Source organism: Jaculus jaculus, chromosome 6, assembly GCF_020740685.1.
Source record: "Jaculus jaculus isolate mJacJac1 chromosome 6, mJacJac1.mat.Y.cur, whole genome shotgun sequence".
Taxonomy (NCBI): Eukaryota; Metazoa; Chordata; class Mammalia; order Rodentia; family Dipodidae; genus Jaculus; species Jaculus jaculus.
In genome coordinates this window covers 76,437,736-76,461,929 of record NC_059107.1, presented here as the reverse complement: position 1 = coordinate 76,461,929, position 24,194 = coordinate 76,437,736, and the positions used below count along the sequence as shown (strand labels likewise).

Genomic DNA, 24,194 nt, shown 5'->3' with positions numbered 1-24,194 from the left:
AACAACTGTCAACCAAGATTACTTTATCCTGCAAAGGTATCCATTCAAATAGATGGAGAAATAAGGACATGGCACACAAAAGCAAGCTAAAGGAATATTTGAAGACAAATAGAATCCTAAACATATATGTACCTAATATGGGGGCTCCCAACTTCATCAAACAAACGCTGTTAGAACTAAAGTCCCAGATCACCCCAAACACAGTTGCAGTGGGTAACTTCAACACCTCACTCTAATGAATTGACAGGTCATTGGGCAAAAAATAAACAGAGATTCCTCTGGATTAAATGAGATCATGTGACAAATGGACCTAACAGGTATATACAGGTCATTTCATGCAAATGCTGCAGATTATACATTCTTTTCAGCAGCATATGGAATGTTCTCTAAAATAGACCATGTATTAGGATACAAATCATAACAAATATTGGAAAATTGAAATAATTTCTTGTACTCTCTCTGATCACATTAGGAGGATCAAACTACAAATCAATAGCAAGAAAAGGTATAGAGTATACACAAAATCATAGAAACTAACAATACACTGCTAAATGATGAGTGGGTCAATGAATAAATCATTAAGGAAATAAAAAAATGCCTAGAGTCAGATGATAATGAGAACACAACATCCCAAAACCTTTGGGACACAATGAAGGCAGTCCTAAGAGGGAAATTTATAGCTTTAAGTGCCTATATTAAGAAATTAGAAAGTTTGTAAACAACTTAATGCTTTACCTTAAAGCCTTGGAAAAAGAAGAAGGCAAACTGAAAATCAGTAGACAGAAAGAAATACTAAAGATTAGAGTAGGTATTAATGAAATAGGAACAACAACAACAAAAAAAAACCTCTAAAGAATCAATGAAACAAAGAATTGGTTCTTTGAAAGGATAAACAGATTGTTAAGTCCTTAGCAAATCTGACCAAAAGAAAGAGAGAAGAGACACAAATTAATAAAATTAGAGATGAAAAAGGCACTCTCATAAGAGATACCAGAGAAATTCAAAAAAACATAGGGACATACTATAAGGGTATATATGCCACAAAGTTTGAATCTGAAAGAAATGGATGATTTCCTTGATTTATATGACCTTCCTAAATTAAATCAAGATGAGATTAACCACTTAAATAGACCTATAACAAGTATGGAGGTCCAAACAGTTATCAAAAACCTCCCAACTAAAAAGAGTACAGGCCAAGATGGATTCACTGGTGAACTTTACCAGACCTTCATGGAAGAATTAACACCAATGCTTCTTAAGCTTTTCCATAAAATAGAAAAAGCAGGCATTGTACCAAACTCCTTCTATGAAGCCAGCATCACCCTGATACCCAAGCCAGGCAAAGATAGACCAAAAAAGAAAAAAAGAAAAGAAAAGAAAAGAAAATTACAGACCAATCTCCCTCATGAACATAAATGTAAAAATTTTCAACAAAATATTGGCAAACAGAATATAATAATATATCAGAAAGATCATTCATCCTGACCAAGTTGGCTTTATCCCAGAGATGCAGGGATGGTTCAACATATGTAAATTGATAGATGTAATACATTATATAAATGGACTGAAGGACAAAAATCACATGATCATCTCATTAGATGCAGAAAAAGCATTCGAAAAAATCCAACATCCCTTCATGATAAAAGTCCTACAGAGACAGGGAATAGAAGGAACATATCTCAAGATAATACAAACTAGTTATGACAAGCCTACAGCCAATATAATCCTAAATGGAGAAAAACTTGAAGCTTTTCCACTGAAATCATGAACAAGACAATGGAGTCCACTGTCATCACTTTTATTTAATATAGTACTGGAAGTCTTAGGCATAGCAATAAGGCAAGTGACATAAATAAAAGGGATACAAATTGGAAAGGAATTGGTCAAGTTATCATTATTTGCAGGTGACATGATTTTATACATAAAGGACCCGAAAGACTACCAGCAAACTGTTAGAGTTGATAAATACCTATAGCCATGTAGCGGGTTACAAAATAAACACACAGAAATCAGTATCTTTTCTATATGCTAATAACAAACACTCAGAGGATGAAATCAAGAGAATCACTCCCATTCACAATTGCATCAAAAAAATAATAAAGTACCTTGGTGTAAACCTAACCAAGAAAGTGAAGAATCTCTACAATGAAAACTTTTTAAAAAATTTTTATTTTCAGCCGGGCGTGGTAGCGCACGCCTTTAATCCCAGCACTCGGGAGGCAGAGGTAGGAGGATCGCTGTGAGTTCAAGGTCACCCTGAGACTACAGAGTGAATTCCAGGTCAGCCTGGACCAGAGTGAGACCCTACCTCAAAAAACCAAAAAAAAAAAAAAAAAAAAAAATTTTATTTTCTTTTGTATCTTGTTATTGACAACCTCATAATTGTAAACAGTATCCCATGGCAATTCCCTCCCTCCCCCCACTTTTCCCCTTTAAACTCCACTGTCCATCATATCCCCTCAACCTCTCAATCAGTCTCTCTTTTATTTTGATGTCATGATCTTTTCCTCTTATTATGATGGTCTTGTGTAGTTAGTGTCAGGCACTGTGAGGTCATTTATATCCAGGCCATTTCATGACTGGAGGAGCAGGTTGTAAGGAGTCCTACCCTTTCTTTGGCTCTTACATTCTTTTAGCCACTTCTGCTGCATAACAATGAAAACTTTAAAACACCCAAGAGAGAAACTGCAGAAGTCACCAGGAAATGGAAAGATCCCATGTTCTTGGATAGGAAGAATCAACATTGTGAAAATGATAATCTTACCAGAAGCAGTCTACACATTTAATGCAATCCCCATCAAAATTGCAATGGCATTCTTCGTGCAAATAGAAAAAATAATCTAAAAATTAATTCAGAAACACAAAAAACCTGAAATATCTCAAACTATTTTGAGCAACAAACATAAGGCTGGTGGCATCACCATACCTGATTTTAACCTATACTACAGAGCCATAGTAAGAAATACAGCATGGTACTGGCACAAAAGCAGATATGTAGATAAATGAAGTAGAATAGAGGACCTAGATGCAAGTCTGGGTAGCTATAGCCACCTGATATTTAACAAAAATTCCAAAAATAATCATTGGAGAAAACACAGCATCTTCAGCAAGTGGTGCTGGGAATACTGGATATGTATCTGTAGAAGGATGAAATTAAATCCTTTTGTCTCTCTATGTACAAGAATTATGTCCAAATGGATCATAGACATTAATATCAGACTCGAAGCTCTGAAACTGCTCAAGGAAAAAGTAGGGGAAATCTTTCAACATATTGGTCTTGGCAAAGACTTTCTGAATATAACCCCAATTTCTCAGGCAATAAAATCTCAGATTAACTGCTTGGGACCTAATGAAATTACAGAGCTTTTGTATGGCAAAAGACACTGTGAATAGAGTAAAGAGGCAACCTACAGAATGGGAGAAAATTTTTGCCAGATATGCAACTGACACAGGATAAATATCTAGGATATACAAAGAACTCAAGAAAATTAAGAAATCAAACAGCCCTATTTAATTAATGGGCTATGAAACTCAATAAAGAGTTCTCAAAAGAAGAAATAGAAATGGCATATAAACATCTAAAACACAAGTTCTACATCCCTAGTCATCAGGGAAATGCAGATTAAAATTAAGTTGAGATTCCATCTCCTGTCAGATTGGCTACCATCATGAAAACAAATAACCATAAATGCTGGCAAGGATGTGGACAAAGAGGGACTCTTCTACACTGTTGGTGGGAATGCAATCTGGTCCAGCCATTGTGGAAATCAGTGTGGAGATTCCTAAGACAGCTGAAAATAGATCTACCATATGACCCAGCTATAGCACTGTTAGGCATATATCCTAAGGACTTGTCTCACTACCTTAGAGATATTTGCTCAACCATGTTTATTGCCACTCTATTCACACTAGCTAGGAAATAGAATCAGTTTAGATGTCCCTCTACCGATGAGTGGATAATGAAGATATGGCACATTTATACAATGGAGTTCTACCCAGCAGTAAAGAAAAATGAAGTTATGAAATTTGCAGGAAAACGGATGGACCTGGAAAGGATTATACTAAGTGAGGTAACCCAAGTCCAGAAAGCCAAATGGTACATGTTCTCTCTCATATGTGGATCCTAGCTACAAATGATTGGATATCTGTGTGAGTAGGAATAAAACTCAGTAGCAGAGGCCTACAAGCTAGAAAGGAGATATAAAGGGAATAGAAAGGAAGGGAGGGGAAGACTTAATATGATAGTGTTGTATATATGTAAGTAGAAGAACAAATTACTGGGGTGAAAATGCCTAAGTGAGGTCAGGGGAAGACATTGAGTATAGGAAAGGTAGAGGGAGGGCTAATCAAAATCTAAGAGGATATAAATAAGCCAAATGGAAACCTGTTTTGGACAACACTCAGGAGCCATAGATTGTTTCTAGGAAATTTTCAGTGCCAGGTATGGGATACCTTCCAGTGAGTTGTTGGCCAGGGAGGTTTCTGATGGCCCCAGAACACTAAAGGCCATTGGTGAGGCCCTTGGTTCCCCACCAAGAATAGATGGTAAAACCCTATTGTTGAAGACTCCACATACTTGGGCTGCAAGGTCACTGAAAAATCCTGTTGGAACTGAGCTGAAAACCTCCTCCATGTAGACCAGCTGATAGAAAGCTATTAAAATCCATGCTGCATGCTGTTCAAAGGGAGAGAGAGAAATCACTAGTGAAGATACTCAACAGTGGACACTGCAAGCCTTATATTTGGTCAACCAGGCAAAATGAGCCAATGAATGCAACAGTGGCATGTCTGTTATGGTGGAACCCATCCCACCTCCAATTTGACTGTAGGCCCGCTCCATGGGAGGCAATACATCTCTGATACTGAAAACCTATAACAGGGTTGGTCATGAACCCTAGGGTTGTAACGTCTGCTGGTGTATGGCTAAATACTATGCTCATCAAACTGCCTAGTAGGCATTTCTCTTAATGTTTATACCCATATATTAATGCTACTCCCACTTTTGGTTAGAGAAGTTTCTCTTTTCAGATGACAGTGATCTTGGGATGACTCAGAAGGTTCCATGGTGCTGAGAAGAAGTGACAGAGGAGTGCTCAGCACTAAAATATCTATCACGCCTTCCAAGGCTCAGGGTTCATAGCGGAAGAGGTGGTGGAAAGAATGTACGAGCCAAAGGAAGGGTAGGACTCCTTACAACATGCTCCTCCAGACATAAAATAGTCTGGATATCCATGATCTCACCCTGCATGACACTACCAATACAAGACCATCATAACTAGGAGGAAAAGATGATGACATCAAAATAAAAGACCGGTTGGGAGGGAGAGGGGATATGAAAGAGAGTGGAGTTTCAAAGGGGAAAGTTGGGGGAGGGAGGTACTTACCATGGGATATTGTTTACAATCATGTAAACTGTCAATAAAAAAAATTAAGAAACAAATAGAAATAAAAAAAAATACCTGAGTCTATGAGGGACACATATTCAAACTACCACACTTGTCTTAACTTGATGGGCAGTAAGGATCTGTTGAAGTTGTTTAAACGTGGGGAAACAACAGTTTAAAGCTATTGTCTTGAGCTGGGATGTTTTAAGCAATTATTAGGTCATTGGTGATTAGAGAAAGTAAATTCTGGAGAATGGTGGAAAAAGAAGTCACATCAAAATGTTAGGGAATCTCTGGGTGCTGGCGGTTGGTGTAGATGGGGGGAGTCGGAGTTGTTGCGATGGTGGTGGTCTCTTAGGTACAGAGACAGTGATTTAGAGTCATATTGTAGGAGGATTTTTAGGTGGAGAAAGGGTGAAGATGAGGTGCTTCTAACAGAACCGACCTTTGTGTCAGGATTAGGCCAAATTACTTGCAGAGTGAGGATGAGAAGGGCTTAGTGTTTCAAGAAAGCAAAGGTAAGACATCAAATGTTGGCAATAGTAGGGAGGTCCGGGGGGGAAAAATGAGCCCAAGAATAGGCTCAGCATTGTGAATTGACTCCAATCACTCTTGTTTGTGACCTTCTAGTAGTTTTTAGAATCCAGAAAGTAAAATTCGTAAGAGTGGGAAGTGCGTCCTTTTCAGTGCCAGGAATTAGAAGTCAAGGAGCAGAACAGTTGAGGAGTTTGAGTGTTAGCCAGTTTTTATTTCGTAAGTAGAGTAGAGGTGAGTGAGAAAAACCCTGGTTGCTAGCCACTATCAATTCTGGCAGTAGGTGGGTGAGTTGATAGTAAAGCCACCATGTTAAAGGTCAGCTTGTAATTCTTGATGGTCTTCAGCTCTCCATGTTAAATTTCTCTATGAAGGAAGCATCTTCACAGAATTATTGTAGCCTTGGGGACTTCCTCTTATAGCCTGGCCTAGGCTTGTGTCACTTGAATTGTTACTGAATTTTTCCTCAGCTCTGAACTGTACTAACTAAGCCTTCCTTTATTCTCATTTGGTGCTTCCTTAGCAGGTTTGTGCTATGTAAATATCTTTTTTGTATGAGGTCTTGTTATGAGAATGACAAAGTTTATGAGTAGCAATTTTTAAAAAAGTTATTCTTGCATGTATATGTGGTGTGTTTGTGTGGGCACACGTGTGTGCAGGTGCATGTGTTTGTGTATGTGTGGAGGCCAGGGGTAGACGTTATGTATCTTTCTTGATCTCTGACAGCACTTTATTTACTGAGGCAGGATCTTTTCACTTGAATCCAGAGCTTGCTAATTCAGCTAGTCTAGTTGGACTTTCTCTGGGGATCCCCTGTCTTTGCCTCGTAAGTTTGGTATTATAGGTTCAATGCCGCATACCTTTGACGCTGTGTGTGTCAGGGGTCCTCAGGCTTGTTCAGCAAGTTCTTTATCTTCTGAATCATCTTCCTACCTCCTGGGTAGCAATTTTCTACTGCTATAGAGTTAGGAAGGAGTTCTCCCTATTCTATGTTGTGACTTATTCTAAATTCCTCTAAATTACCCCTCCACATTTATTTATTCTTCATTTGTTATTCTTTGAAGTTAAATTTTTACTATCTTTAAAGGAACTATGAAGAAAACCCTGGAGGATGAGATTGAAGCCATTCTACAGAACAGGATTATGGTGCTAGATGGTGGAATGGGAACCATGATCCAGCGGTACAAGCTGAGTGAAGAAAGCTTCCAGGGTCAAGAATTCAAAGGTCATACCAAGCCACTGAAAGGCAACAATGACATTTTAAGTATAACTCAACCCGATGTCATTTACCAAATCCATAAGGTAAATTATTTTCAGTTTCTTAAGCATTTCACATACCAAGTACAGACTATTATGCTTCATGTTCTTATGGAAAAGAGGTAATTTATTCAGAAAACAAAAGTCATTCATTATGTTGGGCATTTGGGAGGAGCAGATGATGAAAGTAGGTTTTCCGCAATTAGACTCCAGTGAAAAACTATAAAATCCCGGGCAAATTGGAAATTTCACAATTATTACCTTACTTATTTTTTACTTTTTACTTTTTAATTTTTTTGAGCCAGGGTCTCCCTCTAGCTTAGGCTTACCTAGAACTCACTCTGTAACTCCAGACTGGCCTCAAACTTAGTTTTCCTCCTACTTCAGCCTTCTGAGTGTTGGGACTCAAAGTATGCATCACTGTGCCCCGCCAGTATGACATTTTCATATATGTATATAATGTAACATATTTTGATCATCCTCTTATAAATATTTATTTATTTGAGAGAGAAAAAGAGAGAGAATGAATGGGTGCGCCAGGGCCTCACCACTGCAAATGAACTGCAGGTGCATGAACCACCTTATACATCTGGCTTATGTAGGTACTGGGGAATCGAACCTGCATCCTTAGGCTTCATAGGCCAGTGCCTTAACCTCTAATCCATCTCCAGCCCATCATATTCACTTTTGTTACTCTCTCTTGTCTCCCTCTTCCAATTATCTTGTTTTCCCTTCCAAACTCCTCCTTCTTTTCATATCCTTTTTTTCCGCCAGTGATTTAGTGAGTTTCATTAGGGTTGCTTATAGGATCATGGGTGAAGGATTGTTTATAGAAGCATGGGCACCTGAACAGTGGCTATAACACTGAAGAAAATGTCTTCCTCCCCTATCATCTATTAACTGCCTGTAGATACTTGGAGGGATGGTGCCTTAAGAGCTTCTCCCCTCACCATGACAAGATGTTCATGTGCCTAATCTTGTGTAGCTGCTTTGTAGGTCATTATAGCTTCTGTGAATTCAAGACTGCAATGGCCATGTAATACTCAAAAGTGTATGTTCTATAGCACTCTCCTCTTCCTCTGTCTCTTAAAATCTTTCTGCTCTTTTTTTCTTTTTTTTTTTGTTTTTTTTTTTTTTCTGAGGTTGAGTTTCGCTCTAGTCCAGGCTGACCTGGAATTCACTATGTTGTCTCACGGTGGCCTCAAACTCAAGGCAGTCCTCCGTACCTTTGCCTCCCTAGTGCTGGCATTAAAGGTGTGTGTCACCACCCCCGGCTAAATTTTAATTCTTTTTTTTTTTTAAATTTTTTTGTTCATTTTTATTTATTTATTTGAGAGTGACAAAGAGAGAAAGAGGCAGATAGAGAGAGTGAGATTGAGAATGGGCGCGCCAGGGCCTCCAGCCACTGCAAATGAACTCCAGACGCATGCGCCCCCTTGTGCATCTGGCTAACATGGGTCCTGGAGAATTGAGCCTCGAACCGGGGTCCTTAGCCTTCACAGGCAAGCGCTTAACCACTAAGCCATCTCTCCAGCCCTAAATTTTAATTATAAAAGAAAATCCATAGATAAGGATAAATTCTCACTGGACTCCAAAATGCTGTCCTCTCCTGGAGATCCATGATTAGTTAGTGTTTATTTTAACAGATCCTTTTGTTATTATATGTGTGTGTCTGCCTCTTTCTCTCTGTCTCAAATAAATAAAAATATTTTAAAAATACCCCAAAAGGTGCTGACTACAATGAAAGGATATGCTTATTTTTAGGGGTCAGGGACTCTAAACCCACAGTTGCCCTTTTTCTTGTAGGAATACTTGCTGGCTGGAGCAGATATCATTGAAACAAATACGTTTAGCAGCACTCGTATTGCCCACTGTCCAGGGTGGCAGGGAAGGCATAGCAATATTCATGTTGGTGGGAATGTGGAACAGATGTTGTTCAGGGAGCAGAGAGAGACTGTACTAGAAGCAAGGCTGGCTATAACTCAAGGCCTGCCTCCTGAAGGTTCAACCTCTTGAAACAGCATTACCAGCTAGGGACGAAGTGCTCAAATACATGAGCCTAGGGACTTTTGTGTTCAAACTTGTAACTATATGTTTTGTATACTTTGTTTTTCTATTGAACAGTAATTTGTTAGCATATATAGGTATATATTTTCTTTTTTAGATATCACAGCATGAAATAAAGTTACTATATTTATATTATGACTATTTATGATATTTAATATACTTGTGATAAATAATCATCAAGTTTATCTTGGTTTTCCTTTCCAAGTTCTTCTATAAACATCAACTTCTACATTCATCAAGTTAGGAAAGTTTGAGTTTACTGAATGTATCTAAAGTCCAGGCTGCTTTTCAGGTAAAGGTTGAGATGGTGTCTAGAGAGTGAAACCAGGAAGACATGTATCAAACAGGGTGACTGGTAGAGCGCCGAAGTTTTCAATGTTCCAGGAAGGATGTAGGTCTTGATCAGAGGAACTAAGGAATGAAGACTGAAAACATTGTAGTCAGAATTTGAACACTCCGAGAAGGTGCAGCTCTTAGTGGGTCTAGTTACGCCAAAGCATGGAGAGTAAGGAAACAGAACTGATACTTTTTGGGTACCCAACACGTACCAAAGGTACCTTGTGTTACCATGTAGACACACTGATGTCAGAAGAGGTTTATAACCCCTTCAGCTGAGGACATTGACACTCAGAAATTTTAAGGAATTTAACTAAATTTACATAACTTTATTATTTTTTTTAAATTTTTTTTTTGTTTTTTCGAGGTAGGGTCTCTCTTTAGCTCAGGCTGACCTGGAGTTCTCTATGTAGTCTCAGGGTGGCCTCGAACTCACGGTGATTCTCCTACCTCTGCCTCCTGAGTGCTGGGATTAAAGATGTGCACCACCACGCCCGGCCTTACATAACTTTAGTGTGTTAACTTGGTCTGAAGTTAAGTTTTATGCTTGTTTATTAAACCACACCTTTCTGTGGAATCCTTATACCTTCTGAATCTCTAACTTGTAGTGTACCACCTTATTCTTATTGTTGGCTAAAAGGTGGTTGGTGGGTTGGGAAGATGGCTCAGAGATTATAGGTGCTTGCATGGAAAACCTGAAGACCTGAGCTCAATTCCCTAGTACTTATGTAAAGCTAGATATAGAAGTGGCACATGCATATGGAGTTAATTTGCAGTGGCAGGAAGCTCTGGCATGCCATACTCATTCCCCCTCCACACCCCCCGTGTGTGTTTGCCTCTTTCTCTCTGTCTCAAATAAATAAAAATATTTTAAAAATACCCCAAAAGGTACTGACTACAATGAAAGGATATGCTTATTTTTAGGGGTCAGGGACACTAAACCCACAGTTGCCCTTTTTCTTGTAGGAATACTTGCTGGCTGGAGCAGATATCATTGAAACAAATACGTTTAGCAGCACTCGTATTGCCCAAGCTGACTACGGCCTTGAACACTTGGTAAGACTTCCCTTTTTCCTCTTATCTAAGATGTTTATGAGTATTTGCTGCACTGGAGGTTGCTAGTGACAAAACCACTTGAAGTTTCAATGAAGCTGTTGCCCCAATATCTGTTGTTTGTGTTGAGGTAGAGTTCGTGGCTTGAATGTCTTCTGCTTATGAACATAGCAGCCTATTCATTTTGCAACTGGCTTTTTTAAAAAAAAAATGTTCATTTTTATTTATTTAGTTGAGAGTGACAGAGAAAAAGAGGCAGATAGAGAGAGAATGGGTGCTCCAGGGCCTCCAGCCACTGCAAATGAACTCTAGACGCATGCTCTCCCTTGTGCATCTGGCTAACGTGGGTCCTGGGGAATCAAGCCTTAAACCCTAGTCCTTAGGCTTCACAGGCAAGCACTTAACCATCTAAACCATCCCTCCAGCCCTGCAACTGGCTTTTATGGGCAAGTAATAATAGTCAAATAAAAATGTAGTTTTAGCTGGGTATGGTGGTGCACACCTAGTACTCAGGAGGCAGGGGTAGAAGGATCACTGTGAGTTTGAGCCCAGTTTAGGACTACAGAGTGAATTCTAGATCAGCCTGGGCTAGAGTGAGATACTACCTTGAAAAAACAAACCAACAACAACAACAAAAAAAAATGTAGTTTTGACAAAGGCATAGTCATTGACTATGCACACATAGAATGTAAATAAATGGTTGTGACTATGTCCAGTACAGAAGTAATCAGGGACTAGATGTGCCCATGAGCCAATCTCTATTAAGGATATGCTGGTTTCTTGCTTCAAGATGCACAGGACCTTAAAATTAGAGGTGTTCATTGATACCACAAATCTAGGGCTGCCTGACATGGCATATGGAAGGGCTTCTGAAAGGCCATGAGTCTGCCTAACGTTAGAGTACACTTTGGGTGTATGTGCTAGTGAGCAGGTTCCTGGTTCTTTACCAAATTCTTAAGAGCCTTGTAATCTACAAAAAATTCAGAACCACTGATTATAGCCATTGTATAGTGAAGGAAATCAGGACTGGAGAGAGTTGCTGTGGTTAGGAAGTAGCCAGGACACAACCTTTGAATTAAGTCTCCTGCCTCAAATACTAGTGCTTTTCTAGTTATTATAGTTTCTTTTCTGCTGTATGGTGTGTTTTTTTTCTTTTTCCTGAGATAGAGTCTAACTGTGTAGTAGTCCTGGCTAACCTTGAACTTGACAGGATCCTTTTTCCTCTGCTTCTGGAATGTTGGGATTATAGATGTGTGCCACCACACCTGGTTAGTATACCCTTTCTTCATTTGCAGAATTATCAGTTTACTTGACCACCTAGATGCTCAGAGGTTGGTCTTTTTACCAGTTGGCTTGTAGTTTGGGATCCTAAAAGTAGTTCTTAAGCACCCTCACCATTCCCTGTTGCCTTTCAAGACTGGGATAACCGATAAACCTTGACTAATTTCATGCAGACTACAGATTTCTTCACTCTACATTTCTTTGATGAATTCAACTAAACATTAGATAGTTGTAGATTCCTTATTTACTGACTCGAGGAAAACCAGGACAGACTAACTTCAGTGGTTGATGTGTTAGGCCTACCGGATGAACAAGTGCTCTGCAGCTGTGGCCCGAAAAGCTGCTGAGGAGATAACTCTCCAGACAGGTAAGGGATGCTCTTCTTTTCTTGATCTCAGCTATAATGTGCATTTTTCCTTATATGACCTTTGACCTCTTAGCAGCTGCAGACACTATTTTACTTATTTGTAGGTTACTTCTCTGTAGCATCATAGTGAAGAATTCAACTTCTCTTTGGAGTGACTGTTCCTGTGGGCCTTGGACTCTTACTTTGTTGGTGCTCATATGATGTCCTTGTATACTTAAGAGCTAAAATGATTTCCTTTCCCCCTTTGGAAGCAAATTGCCAGCTTATTGAAGTAACGACTGGTTGATTTGATTACTGGTTATGATTAGTATATTTGATCCATCATCTGAATCTGCCCTCCTCCCATCCATCCTTGGCTTATTTAAGCAGATTGCCTTTTGATATTCCCCTGTATATAGCTGACAACCTTGAAGGCTCTTTGTGCCACAGAAGAGTGTGGCATTAAATTTATTCTTACAAGGACTTGACAGGTGCCTCCTGAAATGACTAACCTGTTGGCTAACTGTCATCAGAACATGGGCTAGGGGGAGGCATTGAGGGAAGGAAAGGAGTAGAAGATACTAATGTGTGGAGCCCTGTGAGATTTAGAGGTGTGAAGTTAGTGCCAATAGAAAGATACAAAGAGATTGTTAAGAATTTACCCATAGCATATTTATGAAGACTAAAGTGATTCACAGGAACTCTGTGAGAGAGAATGTTTAAGTCCATGGGTAAGCATGGACTGTTACTTTACCAGAGAGGCAGGTCAGGGGCTATTGAACCAGTTAAAGCAGGGAGAGATATGGATATTTTTCTCATACCTACATAATTATTACTCAGCTTTGGGGAAGAATCTAACTTTTTTATAGGCAGAAAGATGTGGTTTTCTTCTTTCCTTCCTCCCCTTTCCTTCCTCCCCTTTTCTTTCTTTTCTTTTCTTTTCTTTTCTTTTCTTTTCTTTTCTTTTCTTTTCTTTTCTTTTCTTTTCTTTTCTTTTCTTTTCTTTTCTCTCTCTCTCTCTCTCTCTCTCTCTCTCTCTCTCTTTCTTTCTTACTTTCTTTCTTTCTTAACATATTTGTTTTCTTTATTTATTTGAGAGAGAGAGAATGGGCCTGCCAGGGCTTCTAGCCACTGCAAAAGAACTCCAGACTCATGTACCATCTTGTGCATCTGGCTTATGTGGGTACTGGGGAATTGAACCTGGTCCTTAGGCTTTTTAGGCAAGCACCTTAACCCCTAAGCCATCTCTCCAGCTCCCCCCTGCCCGCTTTATTTTTGAGACAAGGTCTCAGGTAGCTCTTGCTGTAGACTTGATGGACTGCTAAAGATGGCCTTGAGCTCTTGATCCTCCTGACTACTTCCTAAGTGCTAGGATTACAGGCATGCATGACCCTGTGCCCAGCTTCAGGCTGTGTAATCAACTAGTTGATAGTCTTAGCATAACCCAACTATTAAGTAGCTAAAACCAATAATTAATGAACACTATGGCCCAGGCTTCTGTTGTTATATACAAATAAACACAATTTCCTATGCTGTTTTGGAAGCAGTTTATTCTGGCCCAGAGGCAAGTTATTAAAGAGCTAACTAAGGCAGCATTTGATTTGCTTCATACTTAAATTTTGGGCTTTATAATTACGGATTGAATATTTGTCTCCAGCGAAGGGTCTGCAATGCAGTATATTCAAGTGCATTCAAGAGCATTTCAAGTTGAGTACTGTTATGAATCATTTGTTGAGTTTGGTATCTTAAATGGTTTTTAAGAATTGAGAGAGAATTTTTTCACACACAGCTGTAGTAGAAATGTAGAATTCTAGAAGAACCAAAAACTGTTACAGAAATACTTTAAGGACAAATGTTTGAATTTTTTTTGGATTGGCTTGACAATATTTATATATTCCCTACATTATATAATTTTCCTAGTGGGATCTAGGGCAGCTCCAATGACCAGTGAATATTAGGGAGAATTTGTGAATCAGCCAGAAGAAAAGGTTTTGTACACCCTCATTTTTTTCTTTTTGCTGTTGGAGTTTGAACCCCAGCCCACTGCCTCATCTGTCTTGGGCTATGTTGACCTCACACTTGCAGTCTCCCTCTCGGCCTCCTAAGTGCTGAAGTTGCAGGCAGGGGGCATCACTCTTTTTTTGTTTTGTTTTGTTTTTCTTTTGAGGCAGGGTCTCTGTAGCCCAGCCTGACCTGGAATTCACTATGTAGTCTCAGGTTGGCCTTGAACTCATGGTGATCCTTCTGCCTCCCAAGGGCTGGGATTAAAGGCATGTGCCACCATGGGCTGGGCTACCACTCTTGACTGGGAAAATTCTTCATAGCAAAAGATTACACTACTTGTGATTTCACACTTTTTTTCTTTCCATAAAGGAATCAAGAGGTTTGTGGCAGGAGCTCTGGGTCCAACTAATAAAACACTCTCTGTGTCCCCGTCTGTGGAAAGACCAGATTATAGGAACATCAGTGAGTATTTATCACATACAGTCATGGATCTTGGACAGATGTTTCACTAATCTGCAAATCTGCACAGTGAGACTAGCAGATCTACCTCAGGAATATTGTGACTATGTCAGGGACTTACAGCAATACTGGAAATATAGTAGATACCTAATTACAAAATTAGATCCTATTCTTTTTGTTTGTTTTTTTATAAGTAGGGCCTCACTGTAGCACAGGCTAACCTGGAATTCACTATGTAGTTGCAGGCTGGCCTTGAACTCACAGGAATCTTCCTACCTCAGCCTTCTGAGTGCTGGGATTAATGGTGTGTACCACCAAACCTGGCAGAAAAGCCCACAATTATCTGCTATTCTTAGTTGAGCTTGCTTTCAGATGTTCATGGGAATGTGTCAGTGCTACATACCAGCCTTGGAAATAAAACTAATTGAAGTGATATTTAAAAGAAGAAGCCAAGCAAATTTGGATACCAGTTTTGGGTCATTATAAAGTATCATGTCTTCTTACCTTTGGATTTTTTTTTTTTTTCTTTTTTGACACAGAATTGCACACTGTAGCTCAGGCTAAAGTAGAACTCTGTGTATGCCATGCTGGCCTGAAACCTGTGGCAGTTCTCTTGCCCTCAGCCTCCTAGGCCTCGTTGTAGGCCATAAAGTGTTCACAGGTGCCAGATCTGATCTTGGCATACTCTGGTGCTGTTCAGAAGGTGTGGATCACCAACATGTCGGTTGTGATTTGTTGTTTACAGCATTTGATGAGCTTGTTGAAGCATATCAGGAACAAGCCAAAGGACTTCTGGACGGTGGGGTAGATATCTTACTTGTAGAAACTATTTTTGACACAGCCAATGCCAAGGTAAGTTAAAGGTTTAGAAAAAAGGGATGGTGCTAGGATGGATACTGATTCTTGTAGTGAGAAGATAATAATATCAAAGTTAAATATATTTTCTCGTTTGCTCCATTTTAGTCTTTTTCCTTTTTTATGGAGTGCCATGTGCCTAGGCTGTTAGCCTCATTCTCATTAACTGAACTGATCCTATTGTCTTCACCTTCACTGTACTGAGACTGTAGGTATTTGCTATCACTCTGGGCTCTAGAAACCGTATTTCCTTTTCTGTGATTTATGTACTCTATGTTTTTTCATTAGAGTGTTTTTATTTATTTAAGACTAGTTATTTGAGAGAGAGAGCAAGCATGTGTGCACATGAGACAGAAAGAGAGAGAGAGAAAGCATAAGTGAGCGAGCGAGCATGCATAGCTGCACCAGGACTTCCTGCTGCTGCAGACAGACTCTAGCTGCGTCCACCACTTTGTGCATCTGGCTTTATGTGGGAACTGGGGAATTGAGCCTGGGCTGTCAGGCTTTGTCTTTAAAAACTGAGCCAGCTTGGATTGGTGGTTGATGCTTTTAATCTCAGCACTCAGAAGGCAGAGAAAGGTAGGAGGATGGATAGCCATGAGTTCTAGGCCATTCTGGGACTACAGAGTAAGTTCCAGGTAAGCATGGGCTAGAGTGAGACCCTGTCTCAAAAAAAAAAAACAAAACAAAACATAAAAACAAAGCAACAAATAAAAAGCAAACCATAAATACATAAATAAGTACATAAAAAATAAAATATTAGAGCAAACCACGGAAGATAAAGGATTAAGGACATATTTTTATTCAGGGTAAAGGGTATTAATAAGTTTTTAATTTTTTTTTTCCTTGCCATGGCAAATAAACTCCAGATGCATTTGATACTTTGTGCATTTGGCTTTACATGGGTTCAGGGGAACTGAACTTTGGGTCAGCAGGCTTTGTAAGCAAGTGCCTTTAATTGCTGAGCCATCTCCCCAGTCCAGGAAGATGACATTTTAATTAAAACACAGGATTAAATTTCTGTTCAACTGGCTTAAAAAATATCAAAAGGCCTTTACTCAAAACTACTGTAAGAATAGTACCTTTTGTATTTTTTTTCTCTTGTTCCGCCCCAAGCTACCAACTTAACTGCCCCAATCTTTACCATGTGTTCACGATTGAGAATGTTCATCTTACCCCATGAATGCTGGTCAACCGGAAACTGTGTAGTTAAGTTTCAATTTGAGGATTTCAGTGTTCTTTGTGATCTGAATTAATCCTGTCATACAAAGTGATAGCAAAGTTTAGGTGCAAGTCCATTGGTTTGTAGAGTTCACACTCCAGGGGAGCGTGGGTCGGAGGAGCTCTGACTTTCAGTTTGCAGTAGATCCAGGGGGGGAGAAGCATTTTGAAATGATGGAAAGGGACTGCGTGCATCCCACCCCGGGGGCCCCTGCGCTGGAAGCCCCGGCAATGCCCGGCTCGCCGCCTCCAAGCCGCTCCATTGTGACGCGGCGCGTTCTGACGGCCAAACAGTTTTTAATTTTTAAAATGTGCGGCTCACCTTTTTTTTTTTTTCCCAAGGTAAGGTCTCACTGGCACTCACTGTAGTCCTAAATTGGCCTCAGAATAGTTGCAATCTTCCTACCTTAGCCTCCTAGGTACTGAGATTAAAGGTGTGCGCCACCATGCCAATACTACATACATACATACATACATACATACATATATATATATATATATATAGATATATATATATTTTTTTTTGAGGTAGGGTCTCACTCTAGCTCAGGCTGACCTGGAACTCACTATGTAGTCTCAGGGTACCTCAAACTCATGGTGACCCTCCTACCTTTGCCTCCCAAGTGCTGGGATTAAAGGTGTGTGCCACCACGCCCAGCTAAGACTATTTTTTTTTTCGAGATAGGGTATCACTCAGGTCTAGGCTGACCAGGGATTCACTGTGTAGTCTCAGGGTGGCCTTGAACTCATGGTGATCCTCGTACCTCTGCCTCCTGAGTGCTGGGATTAAAGGCATGTGCCACCATGCCTGGCAAGACTTTTTTAAATTAATTTTTTCAACACTTCCATGATTATAAACAATATTCCATGGCAATCCCCCCCCTCCCCGCCGACTTTCCCCTTTGAAATTCTACTCTCCATCATGTCCCCTCCCCCTCTCAGTCAGTATCTCTTTTATTTTGATGCCATCAGATTTTCCTCCTATTATGATGGTCTTGTATAGGTAATATCAGGCACTGTGGGGTCATGGATATCCAGGCCATTTTGTATCTGGAGGAGCACATTGTAAGGAGTCCTACCCTTCCTGTGGCTCTTACATTCTTTCCGCCACCTCTTGTGCAATGGACCCTGAGCCTTGGAAGGTGTGGTTGATATACTGCAGTGCTGAGCACTCCTCTGCCACTTCTTCCCAGAACCATGAAGCCTTCTGGGCCATCCCAAGGTCACTGCCACCTGGAAAGAGAAGGTTCTCTACCAAAAGTGAGAGTAGCATAAATATATGGCTAAAACCATTAAGAGAAGTGCTTACTGTGCAGTTTGATGAGCATAGTATATACATTAATCAGACATCAACAAATGTTATACCCCTAGGGCTCATGACTACCCCTGTTATAGGTTTTCAGTATCAGGGTTGTCTTTCCTCCCAAGGAGCAGGCCTCCAGTCCAATTAGAGTTGCTTCCCACCTTGACCGATGTGCCACTATTGCACTTATTATCTCATTTGGCCTGTTTGGCCAAATACAAGGCTTGCAGTGTCCTCTGTTGAGTATCTTCACTGGTGATTTCTCTGTCTCCCATTGAACTGCATGCAGAATGGCTTCTTTCAGCTTTCTGTCAGTTGGTCTACATGGAGGAGGTTTTCAGCTCAGTTCCAGCAGGATTTCTCAGTGACTGTACAGGCCAAGTATGTGGAGTCTTCAGCAATAGGGTCTTTCTATCTATTCGTGGTGGGAAACCGGGCCCTGGCAATGGCCTGTAATATTTTAGTAGCATCAGAGTCCTCCCTGGCAAACAACTCACTAGAAGGTATTGCATTGCTGGCACTGAAAATTTTCTAGTAACAATCTATGGCTCCTGAGTGTTCCATTGCCCAAAAAAGTAGGTTTCCATATGATTTATTTATATACTCTTAGATTTTGGTTAGCTCTCCCTATACTTTCTTATACTCAAATCTCTTCCCTTGACCTCATTTAGGCCTTTTCACCCCCCATTAATCTGTTCTTCTACTTACATATATACAATACCATCCTATTAAGTTCCACCACTTCCTTCCTTTCTATTCTCATTATACGTCCTTTCTAGCTTACTGGTCTCTGCTACTGAGATTTCTTCCTACTCACATAGAAGTTGAATCATCTATAGCTAGGATCCACATATGAGAGAGAACATGTGATGTTTGGCTTTCTGGGCCTGGGTTACCTCACATAGTATAATCCTTTCCAGATCCATCCATTTTCCTGCAGATTTCATAACTTCATTTTTCTTTACCATTGAGTAGAACTCCATTGTGTTAGTGTGCCATATCTTCATTATCCACTCATCAGTTCAGGGACATCTAAGCTGGTTCCATTTCCCAGCTATTGTGAATAGAGTGACAATAAAAATGGTTGAGCGCGTACTTCTAAGGAAATGAGATGAGTCCTTAGGATATATGCCTAGGAGTGCTATAGCTGGGTCATATGGTAGGTCTATTTTTTGCTGTCTTAGGAACCTGCACACTGATTTCCACAATGACTGGACCAGATTGCATTCCCACCAACAGTGTAGAAGGGTTCCTCTTTTCCGGCATCTTTGCCAGCATTTATGGTCATATGTTTTCATTTTGGTAGCCAGTCAGACAGGAGTGAGGTGGAATGTCAATGTAGTTTTAATCTGCATTTCCCTGATGACTAGGGATGTAGAACATTTTTTTAGATGTTTATTTGCCATCTGTATTTCTTCTTTTGAGAACTCTCTATTTAGTTCCATAGTCCATTTTTTAATTGGGTTGTTTGATTGCTTATTATTTAATTTTCTTGAGTTCTTTGTATATCTAGATATTAATCCTCTATCAGATGTATAGCTGGCTTAAAATTTTTCCCATTCTTTAGGTTGCCTTTTTGCTTTATTCACAGTGTCCTTTGCCATACAAAATCTTTGTAATTTCATGAGGTCCCAGTTGTCAATTACACCAGGGTACTGACCTGGTGCAATCCTAGTTATCTTTTGGCATGGTTTTGGTCTCAGTTATGTTGCGCCTCTGCTTGGGTCCTTCTTTGGTGCACTATGGGTTCATGTAGGCTGGCTGGGTTGCTGGATTGCTGGGTGCTGTGATCTCTCTTCCCCAGGTCTCTGGTGCTTGCAGGCCCTTGTGATGGTGGTGGGGGAGGGGAGACTGGATGGTGGCTGATATTTTCCCGCTGGTCCTTGAGATTGTCTTCTTTACTAGCTGCTCCCCTGTTCTCGGCTGTCCCCTCAGTTTGTGAGAAGGTTCCTTTTGAGTGGAGAAACCCCTTACCTGGTTTTTCCTGCTGCTCAGGCTGAGCCTTGCAGCTGTGGCCCTGCGGACCTGGTGCTGCTGCTGCTGGAGCCGCTTCTGCCTGCCTATGTGGGTTCTAGATGCTCTGAATAGCTCCTAATTCCCTGCTGCAGTTGGTCATTACTTACACACCTCACTTTTCAGTAGAAGAGTGTATTTTGCTGTGTTCTTTTCTTTTCTTTTTTAATTTATTTTTTTTGACTTCCTTTGGCTTTTTCTCCCCTAAGCTGCTTTGGCATGGTTGTTCCTATGCCACCAATCTTAATTATTATTATTATTTTTATTACTGATATTTCCCTACTGATGCATCTGGAATTTATTATTTTTTTTCTTTTTTGGTTTTTCGAGGTAGGGTCTCACTGTAGCCCAGGCTGACCTGGAATTCACCATGGAGTCTCAGGGTGGCCTCGAACTCATAGCAATCCTCCTACCTCTGCCTCCCGAGTGCTGGGATTAAAGGCGTGCGCCACCACGCCCGGCTTGGAATTTATTTTGATGTGAGATTATAATTATATTTTTTTGCTAAGATTGTCTGATTTTGCTAATACCATTTATGAAACACCCTATTATTTCCCAGTAATGTCACCCTTAACTTCTGAGTTCGTTTTACTGTAGTTTCCTCCTGCAGTCTGTTGTCATTTGGTATAGCATTAGAACAATCTCAGTGACTGGTAGACTTAGTGCTCTTTCCTTAGCCTTCCTACACCTTAACTTAGAACTTTCCTGATATGTTCATTTTTTGTTAATGCTATAGTCAATTTCTGTAGTTCTAAAAAGGAAACGTCAGGGTTTAAAAATAAGTATTTATTGACAGCCTCCATATATGTACACAGTATTCTGTGATGAAAATCGTCCACAACCCTCCTTTGTCCTTCCTCCTCTTATCTCCCTTTCACTGAATCCCTTCTTTCCAACTAGTTCATGTTCTGAAATTTCAGTTGTTTGTTTGTTTTTGTGTCTTTGAGACAGGGTCTTCTCATGTAGAACAGGATGACCTAAAACTCATTGTGTAGTCCAGGCTGGCTTGAAATGTAGTTCCTCCTCACTCAGTCTTTCTAGATGGTAGGATTATAGGCATGTGCCACCATGTCTGCATTCAGTATTATTAATTAATTATTTTTGAGATAGGATCTTGCTCCAGTGTAGGGTGACTTAGAATTCACTATGTAATCTCTAGATGCTCAGGGTGGCCTCAAACTCCATGATCCCCTCCCACCTTTGCCTACCAAATTTTGGGATTAAAGGTATGTGCTACAACATCTGGCTTGATGATGATATTTTTAAAAATTTATTTATTTGAGAATGAAAGAATGGGTGCACTAGGGCCTCCTGCCACTGAAAACAAACTCTAGTCGCATGTGTCCCTTGGTGCATCAATATTCAGTATTATTAATTTAATAACTTTCCATGAAAAAAAAAAAACCTGTCACTGGGAATGTTCACGTTAATTACAAATTTCATGCTGATTTCAAACTTTCACATCTTCAGATTATGAAATTTTCTGATCAAAAGCAAAAGAAGCCAGGCATGGTGGCACATATCTATAATTCCTGCACTCAGGAGGCTGAAGTAGTAGAATCACTATGGGTTTTAGGCCAGCTTGGGCTAGAGTGAGACCTTGCTTTAGAGAGAGAAAAAAGAGAGGTCATATCGTATAATTTAAAACATGGACTGAGAGCACAGAGTAAAATGAGAGTTGTAGTTTTCCAACCCACTAGAAAAACTCAGGTTACTTTTCCAGTGATATATATCCTTGGTTCCTATTCCTACCATGTATATGAATGAACGAGAAAGGTAGGAACGTTACTTATTTATTTATTTCCTCAGAAGAAGGAGTTTGTTAGCTGGACTTAGCTCACTTTTTTGGTCATGTTGGAGATGGGACCTAGGGATTTGAGTATGTATAAGACAAGTGCTTCACCCCTGAGCTATGCTCTCTCCTGGGCATCTGTGTTACTATGTCAGTATTACACTTGAAAGGATTGCTGGGTTGTGCTTTATTAGAAAGATACTTTTCTTCTTCCCAAAGAACTCGGATGTATCTTAAGTGGCTTTGGAAAGGGTGTTTCCTGGATCAGGTAGTTAGACTGATGTCGGACATATTCTCTGGAAATATTAAGATGTTCTTTCTTTTTTTCTGACAGGCAGCCTTGTTTGCATTACAGAATCTTTTTGAAGAGGATTATGCTCCCCGACCTATCTTTGTAAGTTCTTAAATATTTTTATGATAATTTGTCTATTGATAATTGACATTTTTATCATAGATCTCTTTCTCCCTGGAATAGTAGAACAGTTGGTACTATCATTTAGAAGCTGTACTTGAATTTTCTCTGTTCACCTCCCTCTGTACAGAGACAAGGAAAATGAACCTAGAGGTGACTGGAAGGCAGGCTGTTCAAAAAGCCCAGGTACAGCAAGGACTTAAAGACCCAGTCCCATTAGAGCTCACAAAGGATGAACTTGAATGCTGACTGGCAAATCCTTAGTACTGAATCTGCCAGATACCATCTCATTACTTCAATAGACAGAATCATGTGAGAGTTCTGAAATAAAAAAGAATCAAAGCAAGATTGTTGAATATGAGCAAAGTATATTATTTATGTCTGAGTATCATAATAAGATCTATTATTTTGTGTGGTAGTTTAAAAAATAATAAGCACTCAGGAGGCTGAAGTAGAAGGATCTTTTGGATTTGAGGCCAGTCTGGGCTATAAAGTAAGTTCCAGTTTAGCCTGGGCTAGAGTGAAACCTTGCTTCCAATAAAATAAAATAAAATCATGGAACAAAACAAAGGTTAAATAATGTTGATGTAGGCACCTCCATACTGCTGGGATGAACATGTAACCAGTTTATGGAGGAAAAGATTTATTTCAGGCTAACATCCAGGGAAGGTTCCATCAGTGGCACTAGAAGGTGCTTAATTCCATACATCCAAGCAGAGGAAAATAGCTGCAACAAACACACACCAACAAGCAGCAAGCACGGACCCACCAGAAATCAAACTGCTCTCCCATATATCTTTGGGCTAGAATCAGATCTGCTCCAAGTGACTCATCCCTCTGTAGTAGCAATCTGCCTATTAGGAGCTTGTTGTGGTCAGGTTTGCATTGCTGGCAGAAATCACCTGACCAGGAGCAGCTTTTGGGAATAAAAGGGTTTTTTTTGGCTTACAGATTCAAGAGGAAGCTTTGTGATGGCAGGGAAAATGATGGCATGAGTAGAGAGTGGACATCAACCCCTGGCCAACATCAGGTGGACAATAGCAAGAGGAGAATGTGCCAAACACTGGCATGGGGAAACTGGCTATAAGACCCATAAGCCCATGCTAACAATATATTACCTCCAGGAAGCTTTAATTTCCAATTGCCATCAACTGGGGACCTAGTGTCCAGAACACCTAAGTTTATGGGGAACACCTGAATCAAACCACCACAAGGCTGAAGCTGCAAACTCAAGTTTAATAAAATCTGAGCCATGGGGCCATACTTTTTAACTATGATATTCAAATTACCATAGACAAATCAAATATTTAATAGCAGGAAACCAGGAGAACCTAAGGGATTTCTGGGCAGGCCCCTCCTCTGTTCCTATAGCCTACCATCTCTTTCTCCCAGTCAGTTGGCATTCTGACCATCATGGGAAATGCTGTCTGTAAATTCCCTTCCTCATGAAAGAACAGAGAGCATTAGCTTGTTTGTGTCACTTGGTCTTTGTGATGATATTCCTTACCTGAGTATATTGTTAACTTTGTTAATTCAGATTTCAGGGACTCTTGTTGATAAAAGTGGACGAACTCTTTCTGGACAGACAGGAGAAGCATTTGTTATCAGTATGTCTCATGTAGACCCACTCTGGTAGGTAACCTTTTTTTTCTTTTTAAAATATTTTATTTTTATTTATTTATTTGAGAGAGGGGAAAAAGAGGCAGAGTGTGAGAGAGAGAATGGGCACAACCAGGGCTTCCAGCCAATGCAAATGAGCTCCAGATGCATGTACTACCTTGTGCATCTGGCTTACATGGGTACTGGGGAGTCGAACTGAGGTCCTTTTGCTTTGTAGGCAAGTGCCTTAACTGCCAAGCCATCTGTTCAGCCCAGTA

At 40.1% G+C, this 24,194-nt stretch overlaps 1 protein-coding gene across 3 annotated transcripts in view; it reads left to right on the top strand.

Moving 5' to 3' along the window:
* Mtr (5-methyltetrahydrofolate-homocysteine methyltransferase) overlaps positions 1-24,194 on the top strand; it is a 161,761-nt gene that overhangs the window by 14,871 nt on the left and 122,696 nt on the right. For all 3 annotated transcript variants that reach the window (XM_045151421.1, XM_004662193.2, XM_045151420.1), the window contains exons 2-8: positions 7,006-7,220; positions 10,545-10,634; positions 12,210-12,279; positions 14,632-14,724; positions 15,467-15,573; positions 22,240-22,299; positions 23,855-23,949. In XM_045151421.1, the coding sequence (XP_045007356.1) occupies positions 7,011-7,220; positions 10,545-10,634; positions 12,210-12,279; positions 14,632-14,724; positions 15,467-15,573; positions 22,240-22,299; positions 23,855-23,949 (725 nt within the window). In that variant the 5' untranslated portion in view covers positions 7,006-7,010. The remainder of the gene's footprint in view (positions 1-7,005; positions 7,221-10,544; positions 10,635-12,209; positions 12,280-14,631; positions 14,725-15,466; positions 15,574-22,239; positions 22,300-23,854; positions 23,950-24,194) is intronic.